This window comes from Heterodontus francisci, chromosome 12 (assembly GCF_036365525.1).
Source record: "Heterodontus francisci isolate sHetFra1 chromosome 12, sHetFra1.hap1, whole genome shotgun sequence".
NCBI lineage: Eukaryota > Metazoa > Chordata > Chondrichthyes > Heterodontiformes > Heterodontidae > Heterodontus > Heterodontus francisci.
This window is the reverse complement of record NC_090382.1, coordinates 86314018-86335200: the sequence shown is the minus strand read 5'-3', so window position 1 is coordinate 86335200 and position 21183 is coordinate 86314018. Positions and strand designations below refer to the sequence as shown.

Sequence of the window (21183 nt, the reverse complement as noted above, 5' to 3'; positions counted from 1 at the left end):
TTGGTACTGTAGTTACCACCTTGGGGTTCTAGCTATAAGGGTGCCATCCATAATTCAGTGTAAATCCTAGGGTGGCTACAGTGATTTTATAATGGGCACTGATATTTAGGTCAATCAGAACCACCCAAGTCAGGAATAACTGTTGTTCACAGGTTGTTACATTCTGATACTGCATCCAGTCCTGTCTTCTCATGTTCACATATGTGCATTTTTCAGCAATGATCACTTGATGACCATTGGGTGCAGGAAGAATGGCTCAAGTTAACTGTAGTTACCTGATGGCCACTTTGGCTAAGACCAGTTAACTGAGTAAAGAGCAAGGTTTGAACTCATGTTTGTGGTCTGTAGTTCAGCATTGCATGAGATGATGCACTTAATCCACTAAACAATTGGGGGAAATCCTTGGATCCCTTAATCCCTTAATCTGTTAATCTAAATAAATGTCTAATCTTGTTGCCAAACCATTGTCATACGTAATAGTGCTTTTATGCACAAAAATTTAGTTGAACCTATAATGACCCTTCAATTCTAAGCCCATTTATGATAGACTTGCAACTGCTAGTCTCCTTAGCACTGAACTTGATATAATTTGGGGGGGTCATCTTAATTAAATATCAATTGATGATGATGGTACAAATATCATGTAAAATTGGAGTAGTACATGGTAAGGTGGTGGAAATGGGTGGGTGAACAGTTGGAATTAAGAATGTAACCTGTAAAAAGCCAAGAATAGCTGACATTTTGTCTCAGGCTAATGTTGATTCAATTTACCTGCTATCAGTTGAATGGTTGAGTAGTTATACTGGATGGCTTGTGATTCTTGCCATTTCAAAAGAATGTCATCCTCTGGTGGATCTATCTGGTAGAGACACCCAAATAAGGAGCAAGTAGACAGGAAAGAGGAACATGCTATTTGGATAACTTCCCAATGCTCTGGGATGAGATGTTGCAAAGGGCCAAAAAATGCTAGGCTTCAATGGGAGGAAGCCACAAAAAGTGGCTTGTCTATTATGCAGAGGGTGGTAGCAGTTGTACTGAGTGCTCCCTCTGAGTGGATTTCAGGAAAGCCCAAATAAGCATCTTCTACTCAGGCACATTAACTTTGGTAGAATTGCGTTGCAGCAGTTGTGTGCTACTGCAATGCCAAAACATGAGTAAATCTGGCAGTCAGCATATCAAATTTATTTTTTCACTTGTTTCCAATTCAATTACTGCTGTCAAATTGGTTTCCATTATACCAGCAAGTTGACCTTTAACCCTTTAAATGTTTTGTTTAGTCTTAGAATTTAACATTGACAGACTGCAACATGCCACTAGATCTTGTGTAGAGTTCAGATTTTCGACCTGGCCCATGACTTTTTTTTTTAAAGCGGGGTTATGGGTGGAAACTTTATTGGAATGGTTCTCCGCCAGGCTCGCACCTTGCCCTTTGCAGAGCACCATAAGTGTTGAAAATTTTGCAAGGAAAGTGTTGGTCTTGTTAATGTGCAGTTGTGAAAAAGGGCTGGCTTGTTGCATTTAATGGTGTGTTCCTGCTCCTAAAAATCCTTGTGTCCTTGCTGTTGATTTAATATGCTTTGCACTTGCTAGCTAGGCTCAAAGATGAAGAGTAGTCGGTTGGGCAAGACTGAGCTAGGATATATGCCAATCAGAAGAGTAGGGGACAAAATTTGATGGCCGGGGTGGGGGGAGGAAGTGGGGAAAATCTGTACAAAATTACACTGAGAGCCAGGTCGATTTGAATGATTATCCAGTGAATGATGTAACTGAATATGACCCAAGCAACAAATATTGATAGCGCTGGCAAAAGCTTACATTTTGAACATGCGAAACAATTTTACGGGCTGTGATGTGTCTGATGTAATATACATTCTTTCCTTTTTAGTCATTATGGCAATATTTAGGAACAACACAACTTCTGAAGAATGCCAGCTACTGTAGTAGTTTGGTGCCTTCCTACACATTTTTGACTTTTTGTAGTCTCTGAAACTATGGCAGAACCACTTTTTTTCTCTATTCTCCTGACCTATGCTTTCCCCGCTGACCATGGAACGCGTGTACCTCCACATAGGTTGAGGAGCTCTGTCTCATCATATCCAGAATGAAAGCCAAGACAAAAGTGTGGCGTGTCTTGATGTGCCAGTCGTGCCAACAGAAGACCAGCTCCAAAGGCTCATGCCTGTATTATGTTCTCCCTCACCATCAATGTCAAGAAAGCAAGTTATGGTACAGGGGTGTTGTCGCCACCTGTAATCCGACTCATCAACACATCACTGGAAGCAGTCAGCAGATTCTGCAAACTTGGATCTACGGTGACAGACAAGTAGTCTCTGTTGATGAAGAGCTCAGCACACTCATTGGAAAGGCAGCCACCAACATTGGCCGACTAACAAAATGGGCATGAAAAACAACAAACTGACCCACAGGACCAAGATGCTGATCTATAAGACCTGTATCCTCAGCACATTGCTGTATTGCAGCGAAGCCTAGACAACTTGCACCTTCCAAGAAAAAAGGCTCAACGACTTCCATCACCAGTGTCTACAATGCATCCCCAGAATCACCTGGAAAGACAAAGGACTGAAATTTATACTCCCACAGGCGAAAACAATGGTGGCCTGCCCTTGTAGGCTGAATGTCGCAGAGCTGCCGTGGTATTAAGCATGGCGGCTCAATTAAATAGCTGGGGCAAGCTGCCCTCCCTGATGACGTGGAGGGGGTGGGATGTCCACTCCGGTCAATGGTGTCGCTGCCTGTGCCATTCATTTAAATATTTAAAGAGACACTTAATAAATTAAATACATTTTATTTTGCCCCTCGCCCATTTCCCCAATAACAAATTAATTACTTTCCCTCTTTCTCTTTCCCCCCCCCCCCCTCCACCCCATCACTTAACTTGTCCACCTGACCTTCCACCCCCCCCCCAACCTTTAAATGTTAAACTATAACCCTTCTCACCGTCCCTACACCAATGATATTTGACCCTACTTCCTTCCCTCCCCAACCCCGCACTGAGAAACCTACCTCCTCCGCCCTCCCCACCAGTGTTCCGTCTCTGTTCCCCAGATGGGGATCTGAAGGCACAGGCGTGCCAGCCAGTAGCACAAAGATCGTACCGGGACAGACGAAGGTCTCATTAAAATCAATAAATTAATGAATTTGAATATTTAAATGGAGGTCCTGTTGCCAAGTGGCAGGGGAGGGGGTGTCTCCACAAGGCCTCACCACCACCACCAGCAATATCGGGTTGGGCCTTCCTGGCATCTGGGTGCGTGGCATTTTCCAGCCCATGCCCTCCCCAACCCCTGCCCTGATTTGTGGGGTGGGGGGGGTGGGGGGTGGTGGTTTGTAAAATTCAGCCCTTTTCTAGGGGAAGCATGTGAGTGCTAATCAAGCAAAGAAGGTTTCACTAGATTGGGCATATTGCAGAGGATGGAAGATGGCTGCATCCCCAAGAATATGCTATATGGGGAGGTAGCCCATGCTAAGACACCAGCAGTGCTCCTAAAGCTCTGATTCAAGGATGCTGTCAAGAGACACTAAAGCCCTCAACATCAATTATGAAGAGTGGGGAAACTCTGACAATAAATGCAAATGATGATAGCAGCGGTGGGCAGAAATTCGCCACCACAACGACATGTGGTTTCAAAAGTTCCAAAGTTGAAACCAGCCCTACAAACAAGGAGTCAGCAGCGATCATTCCGCACCACCACAACAGACAACTTCATTTGTGGCACTTGTGGCAGACTTTGCCTTTCCAAAATCAGCTTGTTCAGCCATCAAACAAAGTGCACTGGATGATCTCATTTGACCTCAAGTTCTGAGGCTGCATTCCCATCATCTTTCGCAGATGGAAGGATGCCAAATCAAAAAAATAAAGTCTGTGAAAGATGATCTAATTAGTAGTGAGGTATAAGTGCAAATCTGTATTTCCACTGTGGATCACTATTTCACTTCAGGACATAAGTAGAGTCCTCTAGCTTCAAAAGTACTTGGGGTGGCACAGTGGTGCAGTGGTTAGCATCGCAGCCTCACAGCTCCAGCGACCCGGGTTCATTTCCGGGTACTGCCTGTGTGGAGTTTGCAGGTTCTCCCTGTGTCTGCGTGGGTTTTCTCCGGGTGCTCTGGTTTCCTCCCACAAGCCAAAAGACTTGCAGGTTGGTAGGTAAATTGGCCATTATAAATTGCCCCTAGTATAGGTAGGTGGTAGGGAAATAGAGGGACAGGTGGGGATGTGGTAGGAATATGGGATTAGTGTAGGATTAGTATAAAATGGGTGGTTGATGGTCGGCACAGACTCGGTGGGCCGAAGGGCCTGTTTCAGTGCTGTATTTCTAAACTAAACTAAACTAAACTATACCGTAATGTTAGGGAAATTTCCAAGTCTGTTTGTGAAGAAGACACTGAGACTAGGATGCTTCGGTGGAGATTGTTTGTTTGTATATTGCTTGTCACAGAGTTTACTTCTGCTTGACAAACAACACCTATATCCCTATATCTATATATAGGGCAGCGCAGTGGCTAGCATCACAGTCTATATACTTAGATGAGGTGAGCGATGGCATGGTAGCTAAATTTGCAGATGACACGAAGATAGGGAGGAAAGTATGTTGTGAAGTGGACATAAGGAGGTTGCAGACCTATTTAGATAGGTTGAGTGAGTGGCAAAAATCTGGCAGATGCAGTATATGGGAAAATGTGAAGTTGTTCACTTTGGCAGGAAGAATAAAAAAAGCAGAGTATTACTTAAATGGAGAACAACTGCAGAATTGGGGCAGAACAGTGGCACAGTGGTTAGCACCGCAGCCTCACAGCTCCAGCAACCCGGGTTCAGTTCTGGGTACTGCCTGTGCGGAGTTTGCAAGTTCTCCCTGTGACTGCGTGGGTTTATGCTGGGTGCTCCGGTTTCCTCCCACAGCCAAAGACTTGCAGGTTCATAGGTAAATTGGCCATTGTAAATTGCCCCTAGTGTAGGTAGGTGGTAGGAGAATTGTGGGGATGTGATCGGGAATATGGGATTAATGTAGGATTAGTATAAAATGGGTGGTTGATGGTCGGCACAGATTCAGTGGGCCGAAGGGCCTGTTTCAGTGCTGTATCTCTAATTAAATAAATATATCTATATCCACTTGAATACAATTAACTAATTAACACCCAACACCTGTTCACCCTATTGTCCTGAACTACCAGGTCTTTATCATCCATTAACAGCACTTCAGACCCTAACGCATAATCCTGTGTTTAAATTTGAGCCCAGTTTTGGAAATGACAGAACTCCAGTGGTGCATAAGGCACCGTGGAATCCTGGTATATGATGATCCTGTTTGTATATTTGTAATACCATTGCTAGCTGGAGTCACTTAAGATTACTTCTTTTTATTGCAGAACGGAAAGCAAACCCTGGTCCCCAAATGGTTTTGAAGATGGAAACTCCCATCCTTTCAAAGTCGATTTGCAGTCACAGCCGCAAGTATGTATTAAAATCAGTGAGAGATAACATTCCAAGGGTTATTGCAATTGTAGGTGCCACTGTGAGGATAAAGTTATATGACTTAATCCACCTAAAGCATACACTTGGGAATTTGCTCCTAACTACTCCCACTCCATTGCTGGAAGTGTGACTGAAACCTTGTTTGCATGCATTAGGAGTTTCAATTACAGCACCAGAGTGGGAGCAGCTCTGAGGATATTTCCTTCCAGATGTTACTAAACCACCTTTGGAGCCATGCAACAGGAGTGGATAGAGGAGGAAAAGTAAAAGGATGCATTTTTTTAATCAATGCAATCATATTTAAAATATAAGGAATCGATATTTTTAATCTCTCCTTGAAAATCAATAAATTACACTTGTGACCAGCTGCTTCTGAAAGCTGCCTGAACAAACATAGCCTTATAAACTAATCATCTCCAGACATTTTGATTTAACAAAAGTTTCCTTGGCAAGAACCTCTCTCTTCAATGCCACCCAGAATGTGTAGGACGGTCAAGCGCCTGGTGGTAAAGATAAGTAATTACCTCACCACCTAAGAGCAGCTGCAAAGCACAAGCATCTCTCCCAAAAGATCACCCCTGGAAATCAACCTAGGCCCAAAGACCTGAAAACTGCCTTACAACCTGTGTTCTTCCTGGACTAAGTAATCTCTTTAACATTGAGTGAAACTAACCAAACATCCCCTTGGAGGAGACTGGCACAAACCAGCCAATGAGACAATATTATTTGGCCTCGAGAGGCTAGGGTACTGAGGAAATACATTACTAAAAAGCAGTTCTGCTTGGGCCATATTCTGTGTTGATTAATTTGCAGGTGATGCAAGGGAACAGAGTAAGAGATGATTAAGACTCTCAAATGAATATTGATTAGATAATTCACCAGCAGCAAAGTGAAAGTATTGAACTATTCATCCTTTTTAATCACATCACAATTGTAGGCATGCAAAATGCAATCTGTAATCACCGAGTAATAGCTACAAATAGCCATTAAATAACAAATTGAAGAGCATGTAAAAGGACAGTGGAATAAATCAAACGCTGTAGTGTATTAAACAATTAATAGTCTGCATACCTTATTTGGGCATGATGTGTTATATTAAAGCAGGAACAGTCTGGAGTGTATTAGTTACATTGAGAAGTCTATCGATTGGACAGCAATCTATTTTCATCAAAATAAAAGCAAAATACTGCAGATGCTGGAAATCTGAAATAAAAACAAAGTACTGGAAATAGAGTTAACGTTTCAGATCTGTGACCAGATGAAAGGTCATAGACCTGAAACATTATCACTGCTTCTCTCCACAGATGCTGCCTGACCTGTATTTCCAGCACTTTGTTTTTATTTATTATCTATTTTCATCAGTTGCTTGCTAAAATCAAATTGCACTTATATCTCTAGATGAGCATTCAGGCCACTATAAAGTGCTCTCACAGAATGTATAAGACCTTTTACTATTTGCAATCTTGTGTAAATTTAATTGAAAGGAATCTTTGCATGCTTTCCAGCTGGATATATAGTGCACATAGCCTGCCTGTCCACGTATAAGGAGCATAAAGAAAAGTTTTATACCAGTTATACAAGGGACCCTCTTGAGGAAACAGACTTTTTGGGAAGGTATATTTTTCTCTTTATGAAAATTGAGATAATGTAGGAAAGTAGCTGAATAATGACCCTAAAATCACCAGAAAGCCAAGTGAAAGTAAATTATTTCCATAAGCTTAGCAGAACTGTCTTCTCCCATGGTGAGTTACCTGTCCCACCTTGAGCAAGGACTTGGAAATCTGCCCTTGATCTGCAAATAGAGTAGCCTTTTCAGATGTTTAAGTTGAAGGAGCACAAATAGTGATTATATGCACTGTCAGTTACTCACACACAGCTGGCATGTATCATGTAGTTGGGTTCTTTTTAAATTGCTGTATGAAGCCTCTTTTCATTTTTTGAAGAAATTTATGGTGAGTTGTAGCTTGAATGAAAGAACTAAGAATGTTTGCGGGCTTAGCTTCAGCTATCAGTAATTGTGTAACTAGCTGCCAGGCAGTACTTTGTGATATGAGTACTTGGGCCATAAACTCAAAAATCATTGGAAGCACCTAAAGGTTAAAAAAAAAACATCCAGCATAACTTTGATAGAAGATCTGTGAAATCTTCAAAATTACAGCAAATGATGCTGGATAACCCTTGGAAGTTCAACTGTGGAATGCTTTGCCACAAGTGGATGTTGAGGCAGAGGTTGTATTCAAAAATGAGTTGTATAGAAGTTGACATAGTGTCAGCTTGGAGTATCAGCAAACCAATGTTCAGCTTTAGAGATGGTTGTGGAGGGAAGTGAATGTATGAACTGTTTGGGAGTCAAAGTATCAGTGTGTATGTTGCTGGAGGTTGTCTAGTGATATGCTTATAGGCACTCTGATACCTACTCCGAAGGAGCCCTCACTAGAGAGCAAAATCTCGAAGTAATATCACCGTCAGAAGCAAGTCAAAAATTGCACAGGCAGAATGCTTTTTTTTAAACAAAATTGCTCCAGAAAGTGATTTCCAGCTACTCAAATTCTCCACATAGCCTATTTCAACTGCTGACAGGAACTGCATCTTGATATCTCATACGGATTTATCCCTAATGCATTGATTAGTGTACAACCGTACAAATGTGAAACTGCAGCATCACTGAGTCTTATCGAATATATAATCAACTTCCTGGGGACTCAGCAGGCAGATCGTGGAAAAGCAAATCCTCCCAGTTTGCAAACTGAGTGGTTGAGAGAATGGACTTTGGGGTGGAAAACTGTCAAACTGCTTCTTCCCCAACTTACTGCCCAAGAAGAAAGATGATCCACTTTTGGAGAAAAAACGCCACCAAAAATGGCATGGAATTTGGGTGCATCTCTTCCTAAACATAAACATGATTTGCTTCAACGGTCAAACATTTATATCCCACCCCCATATTTAGCCATTTAACTTCAAATAGTCTTTCCCTATAAACAGCTCCTGCAGCCCCTAATGCTGCTGCAAAGGTACACGAAATCTAATATCTTCACTGTGTGAATTCCTAGCACCTATGCTTTTTCTGTCATGGGGCTCACTGAATATTATATTTTTAAGATTCTGGAATTTAGCATGCAATCAAATAATCTCAAACCTAACGAGTGTAAAGCCCATACAGATCCAACCCTATGACTTACATGATAACCCTAAACTCAATGTGTCATAAGCTACAAGACCAAAGCTTGAACGCAGTCAGTCAGTATCACTCCAATCTAAAACCTGCCTTGGAAAATGAAACATAAAATTTGGTTTTCTGACCAGGAGTTTATGTATTCAGTAACTTTGCATTTCTTTATTCATTCACAGGATGTGGATGTCACTAGCTAGGCCAGTGTTTATTGCCCATCTTAATTGCCCATGAAGGCGGTGGTGACTAACCTTCTTGAACACAACTAACTGAATGGCTTGCTAGGCCATTTCAGAGGGCAGTTAAGAGTCAACCACATTGAAGTGGGTCTGGAGTCATATAGGGCAGACTGGGTAAGGATGGCAATTTCCTTTCCTAAAGGACTTTAGTGAACCAGGTGGATTTTTGCAACAATCCAGTAGTTTCATGGTTACCATTATTGATGCAAGCTTTAATTCCAGATACATTTAACTAACTGAATTTAAACTCCCAAGTTGCTGTGGTGGGATTGGAACTTGTGTTTCCAGATCATTAGCCCACTAATCCCATAATGGATCCCAGAGGATGATGACTTTTGGTTTTCAGTTTACCATTTTCTGTCATTGCATTTGTTTTTGTGGGGTCTTAAGTCGTGGTCGTGGCTTGCTTTTGTGTACCACATGATTGGGCCACAGAGTTGCTATTATCTATCTAGGTTTATTTTTCTGGCTGGTGCTGGGAAATACCAGAGCATTTTATACAACAGAAGTGGCCACCAACATGGCTGAACCTGCTTCCCTATTGAGGTGCTATAGGGGAAAAAAAAATTGCTTCCTATTTAAGTATCACTGAATTGTTATTTCTACTGCTGCTAGACTTGTGGATGAAGCATTCTCTCCAGTCACAGTTGATAACTGCTGTTTGTCATGTGCCTACCATTACGCTGAAGTAAAATTCTAACATCATTGGTACTTTTTTATTGGAATGTTGACAGTGCTAATCTGTTTTGATATAAAAGTTTAAAGTAACTCTGAAATTTTTAACCATGTTATTTTAATTAGCAAACTTCATTTTTGATGCTTAATGTGCTTATGCGGCATTTCTTGCATGCTGTCCTTGTGTGGACTTTAATGCATTCATTTTAAATGGATTAACATCTGTATAAAGCAAGCAAATATAGCACATTAAGCAATTTTACATGAAGTTTACCAATCAGAATTTCTACCCTATACTGTTTACTGAATATTGATTGCATATTTGCATAATAGGAAAGTAGACCCAGTCCCTACAGCTTAATAAATTAGTTTGAAAACACAATTTATAACACCTACAAGTGATACAAATACATCTTTACAGCAATGTACAAAAACTCAATAGTGACAGAAAGAAACAGGAAGTACTTAATCTCAAATTAAGCAATTCTTAACAGCTGCTTCAGCAGTGGGATAGTTTGTAAATGCCACCAAAGCATAGTTGCAAGAATATTGCATAAAATATCGCTTTGCATGCTATCTAAGCCTCAGCTATAAGAATGGCTGACACAAATTTCGTTTAGTTTCCAGAATATACTCCACTAGAAAGTGGCAATGGAATTACTGAGCAGCATCAGAAAGTTTTACAGAAAGTAAATTCTGCCTTTTTTTAAAAAAAACCTTCTCCAGCATCGAAGGGAACAGCTAAAATCAGTTTTCCAAAATGAAGGGTTGGAGGAAATAATGCTTCTGACCGATATGTGTAGTTTACATTTTGGTCCCACTTAACTTTCAACAGGCATTCATTCTGTGCCAAATAGAAGATTTAACATTGAGTAAATCTGGGCAGCACAGTGGGGGAGCAGGGGGTACTTGTGCATTAAGATGGTCTGATTTCCTCCTCACTTCATGTTGTACATAAATACTAAGGGAAGGCCATATGCCTCCCCACAGGGTAGAGACACAGAATCCTCCCCAGGGCAGAAAATGCTCCACAAAACGTCCCACTACTTCTGAAAGTGGAAGAGGATTTGTCTACAAGTAGTCACTTTATTTTTAAAAACCTTTCTACTCCAAGTTTTTATTTATTTATTTACTAAATTTGAACAAAATTGTTTTTGTTGTAAATCCAATAACTTTGAACACTTTTTTTTAAAAACATTTTAAATCAAAAATGACCTAATATCTGCCATTTACTGTAAGTGTGTATTAATCCATCATTCATGGAAAATAATGAGTAAATTGAATCAATGCCTCCCTTTCCTGGAGAAATGGGAGTATATTTTCAATATGACTGAATCGACGGATATTACTGTCCAGCGCTGCCAGAAATTATGTCATTGGAAGGAAGGTTTGAAGTATTTCCTCTATGGGCTTTCTTGCTGTAAGTTTAAGAGATGAGATAAAATAAAACATCATTGTTCAGTCTATAAAATCATGGCTGAATTTCTTGCAGGATTGTATTTTGGGAATGTTCTCCACAAATGTTAACTTCTGAAGTAGAAAAGCTCACTGGATTCCAATTTAACCAGCCTGTGGTAATTTCTTTCCCTTTTTTTTAAATTTTGAAATTTCATAATCTGAGCTTCTATCAGTTAAGGCTGCCCAATGGTTTAAGTAGATGAATGCCTAACCACCATACCACTATATTAAGAAGGAAAGAAACTGGAATTGTATTGAAGTATGTTTTTCTAAAATCAATATTGTACTGGTTTTAATGACATACTTCATCATGCATCTAAAACTGTAATCATGGATGACTTGCCTGATGGCTCATTGTGTGACTCCACTGCATGATGTAGTGCTGAGCTATAGCATCCATTTAAGGTTCCAGATTTAATCCCTGTTCCATATTGAGTTAGCTGATCTCAATTGCAGTAGTGGTAGAGATGCCAATGTACCCCAGCCAATGAAGGGAAGATTTAATGAGGATTAGTTCATCTAAAATTCTTAGAGGGCTTTACAGAGTAGATGCTGAGAAGCTAGGCTGAATTTTGTGCCGTCCTCAGACAGGAATGAAGGCAGGGTGAGGTGGTCCATTTGAGGAGAGATGTCCGACCAAAGTCCAACATTGTGAAGTTCGATCCCAATTTTGTCCATGGTGGCAAAGATGGCAGGTGTAACTGAGACAGTGACACTGCAGACAGGCAATTAAGGTATTTACGAGGCCGATTGAAAGTGATTTTATTTGTAGTCGTACATTTCATTAACGACGCACTGGATTCACAGGGCTTCAAAGCTTCGTCCGCCTCAAGGAGGCGACATGGACGCAGGAGCTCGTTGCTGGCTGCAAGGGAAGGCCATCAGGAGAGGCAGTATCAACAGCCAGGAAGGGTAGAGAAGGGAGGCAGTCACCTGCAGCACCATTGCAACAAGCTGAGGCCACAAGAGGGCCAGCAGTGTCCTCCAGACAGTGGCGAAGGGCACAGGGGAAAGGCTCCTCCACGCAGAATGAGATACCCTCCAGAGTGTGTCTACAGGTCGAGGCTCAACTACCTGCAGATTAAGAGAGGTAGTGCCAATGAAGACTCTCCAGATGACCTGTGCGCTATGATGCAGGGTGAGCTGTGCTGCAAGGGACTTGGTGGCAATCTAATGCCAGTGACACTGAAGGTCACCATGGCACTGAACTTCTGCCCTTCTGGATCATTCCAGGGATCCACTGGGGACATGTGGGATCTTAGTCTGTGGCCCATTGGTATATCAAGGAGGTCACCAGTGCCCTTTTACAGGAGTGCTGGCGACTGCATTTCTGCACTGATCCTAACTCATAGGCTGAGGGGGCCGTTGGGTTTGGGGCCATCGCTGGATTCCCCCATGTACATGGCATCATCGACTATACACGTGTGGCCATCAAGGCTCTTTTGCACCAGCCAGTGGCCTTCATCAACAGGAAGGGCTCCACTCCCCCAATGTACAACTGGTCCTCAATCACCATGAACAGATCCTGCAGGTCTGCGCACGTTTCCTAGGAAGTTGTCACAGTGCCTGTATTTTGAGGCAGTCCCAGCTGCCAGAACTTTTCCAGCCTCCCCCCTGCCTTCAGGGATGGATGCTTGGAGACCAGGGCTACCTGCTGAGGACATGGCTACTGATACCTGTGAGGAATCCCCACACAAATATGGAGGAACATTGCAACTCCTGCCACAAGACACATGCAACCATGGAGCAGGCCATTGGTCTGCTGAAAATGAGATTAAGGTGCCTAGATTGGTCCGGTGGAGCCCTTCAGTGTACCCCTGCAAGGGTGTCTCTCATCATAGTGGTCTGCTGTGCACTGCACAATCTGGTGTTAGAAGGGGGAGGCGTTGAACAATGAGTAATGTGAGGAGCACGATACCCTCACAGCCCATAAGGGTACAGGGTGGGGGGGAATATGGCCAAGCTTCACCAGATGAAGGACTCCAGTGGCAACAGGAGAGTGGCCATGAGTTACATGTACGGAGGCTCACTATGCCCTTGTACATTAACGTTTCCTTTGATCCTCAATGCATTAAAGACTTTCCTTTTATTCAGCCCTCTTGCCTTTTTTCCATCAGGCAACAAATGCTTGTTGAACAATTGAACAGCACTAAGCTGGCAAGGTTCCAAACTGGATCGAGCACAGCATGATCCCTTGCCTTGAGTCTCTTCACAAAAGCCTGGTTGAGATGAAGGGCTGAAGGCCTGATGGAAGAGGAAGGAGATCTTGTTTGTTGGAAAGAAAAGCTTAAATGAGCGTGACCGTAAACATAGAGATCTGCAATTTCTCTCCATTTAGATAGTATACAGCTTTTCTATTCTTCCTGCCAACTTGGACAATTTTCCCACATATACCCCATCTGCCATATTTTTACCCACTTGCTTAACCTAACTATATCCTTTTGTAGACTCTTAACTAACTTTCCTTCCTATCTTGGTGTTATCAAGAGGAGGTTATCGGCAAATTTAGCTGCCATACCTTTGGTCCTTTCATCCAAGTCATTGATTATAAATTGTAAATAGTTGAGGCCCAGCACTGTTCCCTGTGGCACTTTACTGATTACAGCTTGCCAACCCAAAAAGACCCATTTATCCCTACTCTCTGCTTTCTGTTAGCTAACCAGTCCTTTTAACCATGCTAATATTGTTTAAACCCCGCCCCCCCCCCCCCACACTGTGTGTGTCAGCCCACCAGCCTGCACATATCTGCACTGGTAGAGGGTGCAGGGGTATGTGGTGACCCTAGACTTTCTGATGCTCCGACATCCCCCTCCGATTTAGGCAGGTTCTCCCACAGTCTGAGTCTGTTTGAGTAGGCACTGTGTGACTTGCATGAGAGAACAGAGACAGTGAAGGGCCACGGGCCTCCCCTCCAGATGTAGCATGCACCGTTGCTTTGGAAATCCTCATAGGCACCGGATGCCTGATGATTAGTATGGGTGCATAGCTGCAGATGCACTCTGGTGTCCTAGGACGTCCTTGCTCACTGTCTTGGAAAAGTGTCCCTGTCTCTCCAACTGCAACGCTTCTTCCGTCCTGCGGCCTAGCCAGCTCCATGGCCTCCTGCTCCATTGGGGATAGAATGCGGGGAATTGGCCCGCTCTCTGCGATTGTGTGCAATCTTCTCCTGCAGACGGGAATGGAAGCTGTTGGTCCCCCAGCGAGAACAATCTCAAGTCATAGGCTGGTGGTTGTCCAGCTGGCACTAACGGGGGCACACTGCCTTCTGTATGTGGCTCCTTTTCTAGGGACCTTGTGAGGGTCTGCACCAATAAATAACCTCCTTTTCAGGGCAATTTTGCCATGCCTCAGGCAGTTTGCCTGCATCACTTGACCCTTTGCCCATGTTTGGTTGGGCACTCCCTCACCACCCAATGCACCCACCTGCTTTGCTGGATGCAAGACCCTGGCAGCCTGTAAGAGCACCTGGAGGGAGCTATCAGTGAAGCATGTGGCCACCCGGGGTCTTTTGGCCATCACCCTGCAGCCTTTCAGAACACTGCCACCCTTATGACTGCAGCCAGCAAGATTGAATGCAGGGCTGACCGCCCTTTTCAAAATGGTGCATCTCCACCTCTGCCCTAGCCACTGACCACGTAATTGGTCGGCCCCTGTGACACATTGCTCTTAATTGGCCAGCTGCTGCTGTATTGCTTGCGGTCGGCCGCTCCTGGTCCTGACATGGCATACGCCTGCTTCTAGTCCCAATGGCGGGACTGGCATCTGTCAAACAAAATCCGGCCCACTGCTTCCCCTGTCTGGGGAGTCTAGCACTCGGGCTCATTTTATCAGGATGAGGGACAGTATTTAGGACTGAGGTGAGAAATTTTTTTCACTTGGTTGAATTTTTTGAATTTTCTGTCCCAAATGGTTGTGGATGCTCAGTTGTTCAATATTTTCAAGACTTGGATTGAGAGGTAAGACAGGAAAGTGTGGCTGATGTAAAAGTTCACTCATGATCTTAAGTGGCATAACAAACTTACAGGGCCTTATGGCCTATTGCTGCTCCTATTTTTTTTCTTCTCATTTGTGGGTTGGATTTTATGGCTGCCTAGAGACTTGCTAGGAGGCAGGGGCAACAATAGAATTGTAATGGGAGGTGGCACATAGGGGACCTACCCCCCTCCCCCCCAGTGAAACAAGGCAACCTCCCTGCAGGCTTTGGGGGCTGTCAGCAGCAAAGGCAGCCTCTCTGTTAACACCCTTCCACACCCACCCAATCAACGAGGCCTGCCGGACTGGCCCCAACGACCCTACCTCTACCCTACATCCCTTTAAAGGGATGGGGATCCCAGCACTGGGCATACCTGAGTGTTGTTGAATCACACTGTTTGGGGTGGGGGGGACTCTGAAAGGCTGAAGTGGAGTTCTCCTCACCTTTTCGGTCCAGCTCCAGGCACCCCACCAGCAGCACTAAATCCAGCCATGTGTCTGTGTGTAGAAATCTGTCAGATGCCAATGCTGTTCATAGCCATTTGGTAAAAGATGCATTGGAAAAGCATAGCATAACTAATTACCTGTCTGATCTATTATCCATAACAAATATTTATCAATCTCCGATTTAAAATTAATAACTAAATAAGCATCAGTTGCCATTTGCAGAAGAGATTGAAACTTTTACCACCCTGGAATTGTTTTCTAACTTTACATCTGTGTCTAAAAATTGGAGCCAGGACTATGTCCCTTAGTCCTAGAATCCCCAATCAGTGGAAATAGGGTAGATAGAGAGAAAGTATCTGTTCCCTTTAATATCTTGAAAACTTCGGTCATATTGCCCCTCATCTTTCTAAATTCCAAGGAATACAACCCCAGTTTGTGAAATCTCCTGTTGTAATTTAACTCTAGAATCCAGGTATCCTTGTGGGAAATTGACGCTGCACTCCATCCAAGGCCAATAGACCCTTCCTAAATTGTGGTTCCTTCTTTCAATACTCCAGATGTGGTCTAACAAGGGCATTGTAAAGCTGAAGTATGACTTTTACCCCCTTTTTATTCTAATCCTCTTTTTTTTTTTGTGTAAGTGTTAGTAACTGATGTACCTTAATCCCTAAGTCTCTTTGGATTTATTGCAGGGGCATATCAGTATCTTGCCACTCTGTGCCAGATGACATTGATACTCTATCGTATTGTAACACTCTTTTTGAAGTAGATTTTAAGTACAATCCTGTTCATGAACATTGGGATCCCTTGGTAAAGTGGCCAACCTGGAAATGGTACATGAATATATTTGACATTTGAAAAAATGGGTTCGTCAATTCCACTTTTATGCCCACACTTGATACCCTGAGTAGGTATTGATTGGCCAAAGGCATTATTTGTCTTTAACTCAAATCTGTTGCAAGGTTTTATAACCTGCACAGATGAATCCCTACCACTTTTGTTTGTGAAAATGGGAAGGGTTTTTGTTTTGTAAATGTTGTTTTGGTGTTTCCTTTTTAATGTTTTAGAACAAACTGAAGAAGGGCACTTAAGGTGATTCTGGAGAGAATGAATATTCAAAAGTTATGTACAGTAAAATGGGTCTGTTTTATAGCCATGCCCTACATGCATGTAGGAAACTAATCCAGAGCTTAACTGGCTAAGCATATTTCTTGGAAATCTGAACTGAAGCTGTTGAGCATGATCATAACTTTTTTTTTAATAGTGTCTGCATGTTTCAAATCTAATGCAGAATAATTTGTCATGCTGTATGGTAATGGATCAACATTTGTGAAAGCATGCACTCAGGTCTTTGTCCTAATTCCCTTGTGTAAGAGAAACCCAGATGCTGTACAATTTTTTTCAAAAATTGTCCAAGACTACTTGTGTAATTCCAAAGAGAATCATAAAAATATTGCTGGCAGAGGGCTTCATCTATAGAAAATGAGATGAGAGGTGGGAGGGAGTCATTAGTTACTGGATCCATGACGAACATTTTCAAATTTCCAATCAAGGATCCAACTTTTCAAATCTGAATAATGCAGATATTTCTTGTTTTCTTTCTATCCTCCCTTGCTCCCAAATTTGAAACTAGTTCATTCTAAACAAAGCATTTTTCTGAGATTAATATACAGCCTGACTCCCTGGCAGTGATTCAGTCTGCATCTCAGTAATAACAAGCATCAGCTGCATTTAGAAAGGACAAGCAGCTGTTTCTCGACATTAGAGAGGAATCACTGAGTAATAGCATTGACTTTTTTTAAAATTCTGATCTCATCTGTTATGTGTCTAAAGCATAACATTGGAAGTGGGTGGTGGAATTTAAACAAATGTGTTAAACTTCCTGAACATGCCTATGCCTAATGACCACATGGCAACATCCGTGGTCTGTAAGATGGTGGATTCTGTTACGCGTGAGCAAAGGAAAGAAAAATGTAATGAAATGGGTGCATAAGGGGTAGAATTACTAAAGGTTCTTGGCAGATGCTGATTCGATATTTGTCCCAAGTTAAATACAAACCCCATTGATTCTGTTTCTCGACTCCCTCCCCATTCTCCCTTTTCCACACTTTTTTTGTTCTCATCTTGTTCTGAAGGCACTGATTCATGTTGGGTTGGATTCCACTTGTGCCTGCGATCCTCCATCATATTGCACAAGTGGCTGTTTGTATATTGGACAACATGAAAGTAAGTATTGGCAGGTTATTCATCAGAGGGCTGAGTGGAAGCAAGCACAACTGATGCTAATCGTATTCTTGTCCAACATATATATTTGTACTTTCCAATGCATGATATTAGATAATGATCAAGAGCAGCAAACTTGTCTGCACTGTTCTTTCTCTTGCCATTCTCCCTGGTCTACCAGCATGGAAGCCTGTTGCAGTCTGGCTGAGATCACCTAATTCAGTTTAGACTAGACATTGAACTTTTACTGCTGTGTCTGGCTCATTAATGTACTAGGCAGCACACTTGACTGCTGAACCATCAAAATGCTTCTGTATAGTGTTGAGAGCTGAACTGATAAAGGCAAGGAAGCAGATGCTCTGTTTTGGAATTTGTACTTCCAGGAGGGTGTTAGTCCTCAACAGGGAAGACAGTAATGAAAGCAAGCAACTTGTGACTGTAATAGAGCATTTAACAGTGAAAAGATTAATGTCTGAGTAGATTCCACTATTTTAGCTGTCAATAATCTTGGCTGGCAGGTTGTTCAACCTTACCCGTCTAAGAGCCAAGACCAAAATACAGAAAGTCCTCATGAGGGAACTCCTCTTTGCTGACTATGCTGCATTCACATCCCACACAGAAGAGTGTCTGCAGAGACTCATCGACAGGATTACGGCTGCCTGCAATGATTTTGGCCTAACCATCAGCCTCAAGAAAACGGACTTTATGGGACAGAATGTCAGAAATGCTCCATCCATCAATGTCGGCGACCACGCTTGGAAGTGGTTCAAGAGTTCACCTACCGAGGCTCAACTATCACCAGTAACCTGTCTCTCGATGCAGAAATCAACAAGCGCATGGGAAAGGCGTCTGCTGCTATGTCCAGACTGGCCAAGAGAGTGTGGGAAAATGGCGCACTGACACGGAACACCAGTCCGAGTGGATCAAGCCTGTGTCCTCGGTACCTTGCTCTACAATAGCGAGGCCTGGACAATGTATGTCAACCAAGAGCAACGTCTCAATTTATTCCATCTTTGCTACCCCTGGAGAATCCTTGGCATCAGGTGGCAGGACCGTATCTCCAACACAGAAGTCCTCGAGGCAGCCGACATCCCCAGCATATACACCCTACTGAGCCAGCAGCGCTTGAGATGGCTTGGCCATGTGAGCCGCATGGAAGATGGCAGGATCCCCAAGGACACATTGTACAGCGAGCTCGTCATTGGTGTTGGACCCACCGGCCGTCCATGTCTCCGCTTTAAAGATGTCTGCAAAAGCGACATGAAATCCTGTGCCATTGATCACAAGTCGTGGGAGTCAGTTGCCAGTGATCGCCAGAGCTGGCGGATAGCCATAAAGGCGGGGCTAAAGAGTGGCGAGTTGAAGAGACTTAGCAGTTGGCAGGAAAAAAGACAGAAGCGCAAGGAGAGAGCCAACTGTATAACAACCCTGACAACCAATTTTATCTGCAGCGCCTGTGGAAGAGTCTGTCACTCTAGAATTGGCCTTTATAGCCACTCCAGGCACTGCTTCACAAACCACTGACCACCTTCAGGCGCTTGTCTCTTGAGACAAGGAGGCCAAAGAACAAGAAGAAGAATCTTGATTTTAATGCGCCAGTGGTTTTTTGGCCAGTTTTGTTTCCCTCACTGTCCCCTAGGCTAATTTTTCCTAGGAATGGGATACCCTTCCGTACATCACCTAAGTGGTTATTTTTAATGTGAACCTCCACATTGACTGTCACCAGATCATGTGGAATCCTGCCCTCATCCAAGGTGCATATACATTACATTTCTATTGGCGATTGTTGAGTAGCAATTAGAAGTGCGAAACATGGCTGATTTCATCTTTAGCCGATTCATCTAGACAAGAGCAAATGTATTGAAGGTGGTTATGTGGCCAACCATGTTAAAAGTTCCAGAGAGGTCAGTCTGGAAGAGGAGAGGGAGTGTGTCAGCGTGTTAGTCAAAAGGAATCTAATTTGTTACATTGATTAGGGTCGTTCAGTGGTATGGCAAGGAAGAAAACTTGAGTGGAGAAATTCAAATATGAAGTCTCAGGAAAAATGGCACAAATTTAGGTGGCGACAACACATACAAGAGGCAGAATTTTAATTAAGCCAACCCGCTGGTAGTGGGTTAGGAGCCAGTTTCTCAGTGAAGCGGGCCTTTCCATGGCTGTTTAACTCAGAGTGTCCTGACCAAGTGTGGATGCGATGATGATTTGAACCTGTCAATGGAAGCCTTTCTACTTAAGGGGACCCCAGCGTGGGTCAGGATGGCTGAATGCTTCAGGAAGGACAAGAATGGAAGCTGGACAAGGGAAGGCTCACCCTGATTCTGACACTTCCCTGGGCGTTGTGCTGCAGGCTGTAAGGGCCCACGAAAGTTTTGTTTGCTGCAGACAGGAGGAATAGGCCAGCCTCACAGAACAAACAGGCATGCTGAAAGTGGCAGAGCCAATGAGCAGCAGGAATGTGGGCTCTAGAACCTGGTTACCTTGTGAGGACAGGAAAGGTGAGTTGCATCCCATTTTCAGGTGCCATCTCCAGCAGAGCACTTCTCAGAACAGCTCACTATGCAGCTCCACTTATTTTTCTCGCTCTCGCTCTCTGTGCACCTCCTCGCATCCCCATCTGAGCGTCAAATACTCGAACTGATCCTCATTTTATTAGCATGCTACACCCTTCCCTCTCGGTCACCCCCACAAGTGTGCTTATTATATTTCTCCTACTTTTAACTCTGCTTTCTTTCCTTACAGAAGAGAGCGCACAACTCCAAACACAGGCAGCAAATTGGGGTGGCCCTCCAATCATAGCCATCTGACTGCTGTGGAGGAGGAGGAGGCCTTGGAGATCAGGGTAGTACAGTCGGTGGGCATAGGTGATAGATGGGGTCTCCCACATGCCTACCACTTGGCATGTTAATTTGATGTCGCCACTAACTGAAGTGTGAAGATCTGCACAATGTTGACTTTGAACCCCTTTCCCCATGGAGCGAGATTGGAGGAGTCTGCCTCAAACATGAATGCCCTGATGTCCACCTCCATGGAAGGAGGTCACCTGCATGGAGCATCACAGGCAGCAGGCAACTGAGTGCATGCTGCCCCTGACCAATGGCCTGTATGCTCAGTCTGCCACTTTTACACAGGATGGATAAAGCCTTACCTTAATCATTCAGAGCTTCACTGAAGTGCAGCAAAGTGCTATCCAGTTCTTGGCTCGCAAGGAGGTGCGAACAGACCATGAGAGGGAAGATGGAGAAATGGCACATGGAAGTTGGGAGCCTACTTGAGGTGCTCCCACTTCTCATCCCTTGCCTCCACCCCTATACAAAGCGCACATGCTGCCTCCTGCCCCAATTACAGAGTCTGCCCCTGTACAGGTGCAAGTAGGGCAATCTTTTATGGGGCCAAAACCCAGAGGATACCTGCCATGGGTATCTGTTGTCAGAGCAGTGGACGAGCAGTCTTCCTCTAGCTCTACCAAAGCCACAGGAGTGGCATCATGTAGGAGTAATGGAAAGAAGAAG

The 21183-nt window shown here is 43.5% G+C and overlaps 1 protein-coding gene across 2 annotated transcripts in view; it reads left to right on the top strand.

The window, feature by feature from the left end:
• Positions 1-21183, top strand: part of LOC137375974 (PDZ and LIM domain protein 4-like) — a 126283-nt gene that overhangs the window by 87415 nt on the left and 17685 nt on the right. For both annotated transcript variants that reach the window (XM_068043792.1, XM_068043790.1), the window contains exon 3: positions 5386-5470. In XM_068043792.1, the coding sequence (XP_067899893.1) occupies positions 5386-5470 (85 nt within the window). The remainder of the gene's footprint in view (positions 1-5385; positions 5471-21183) is intronic.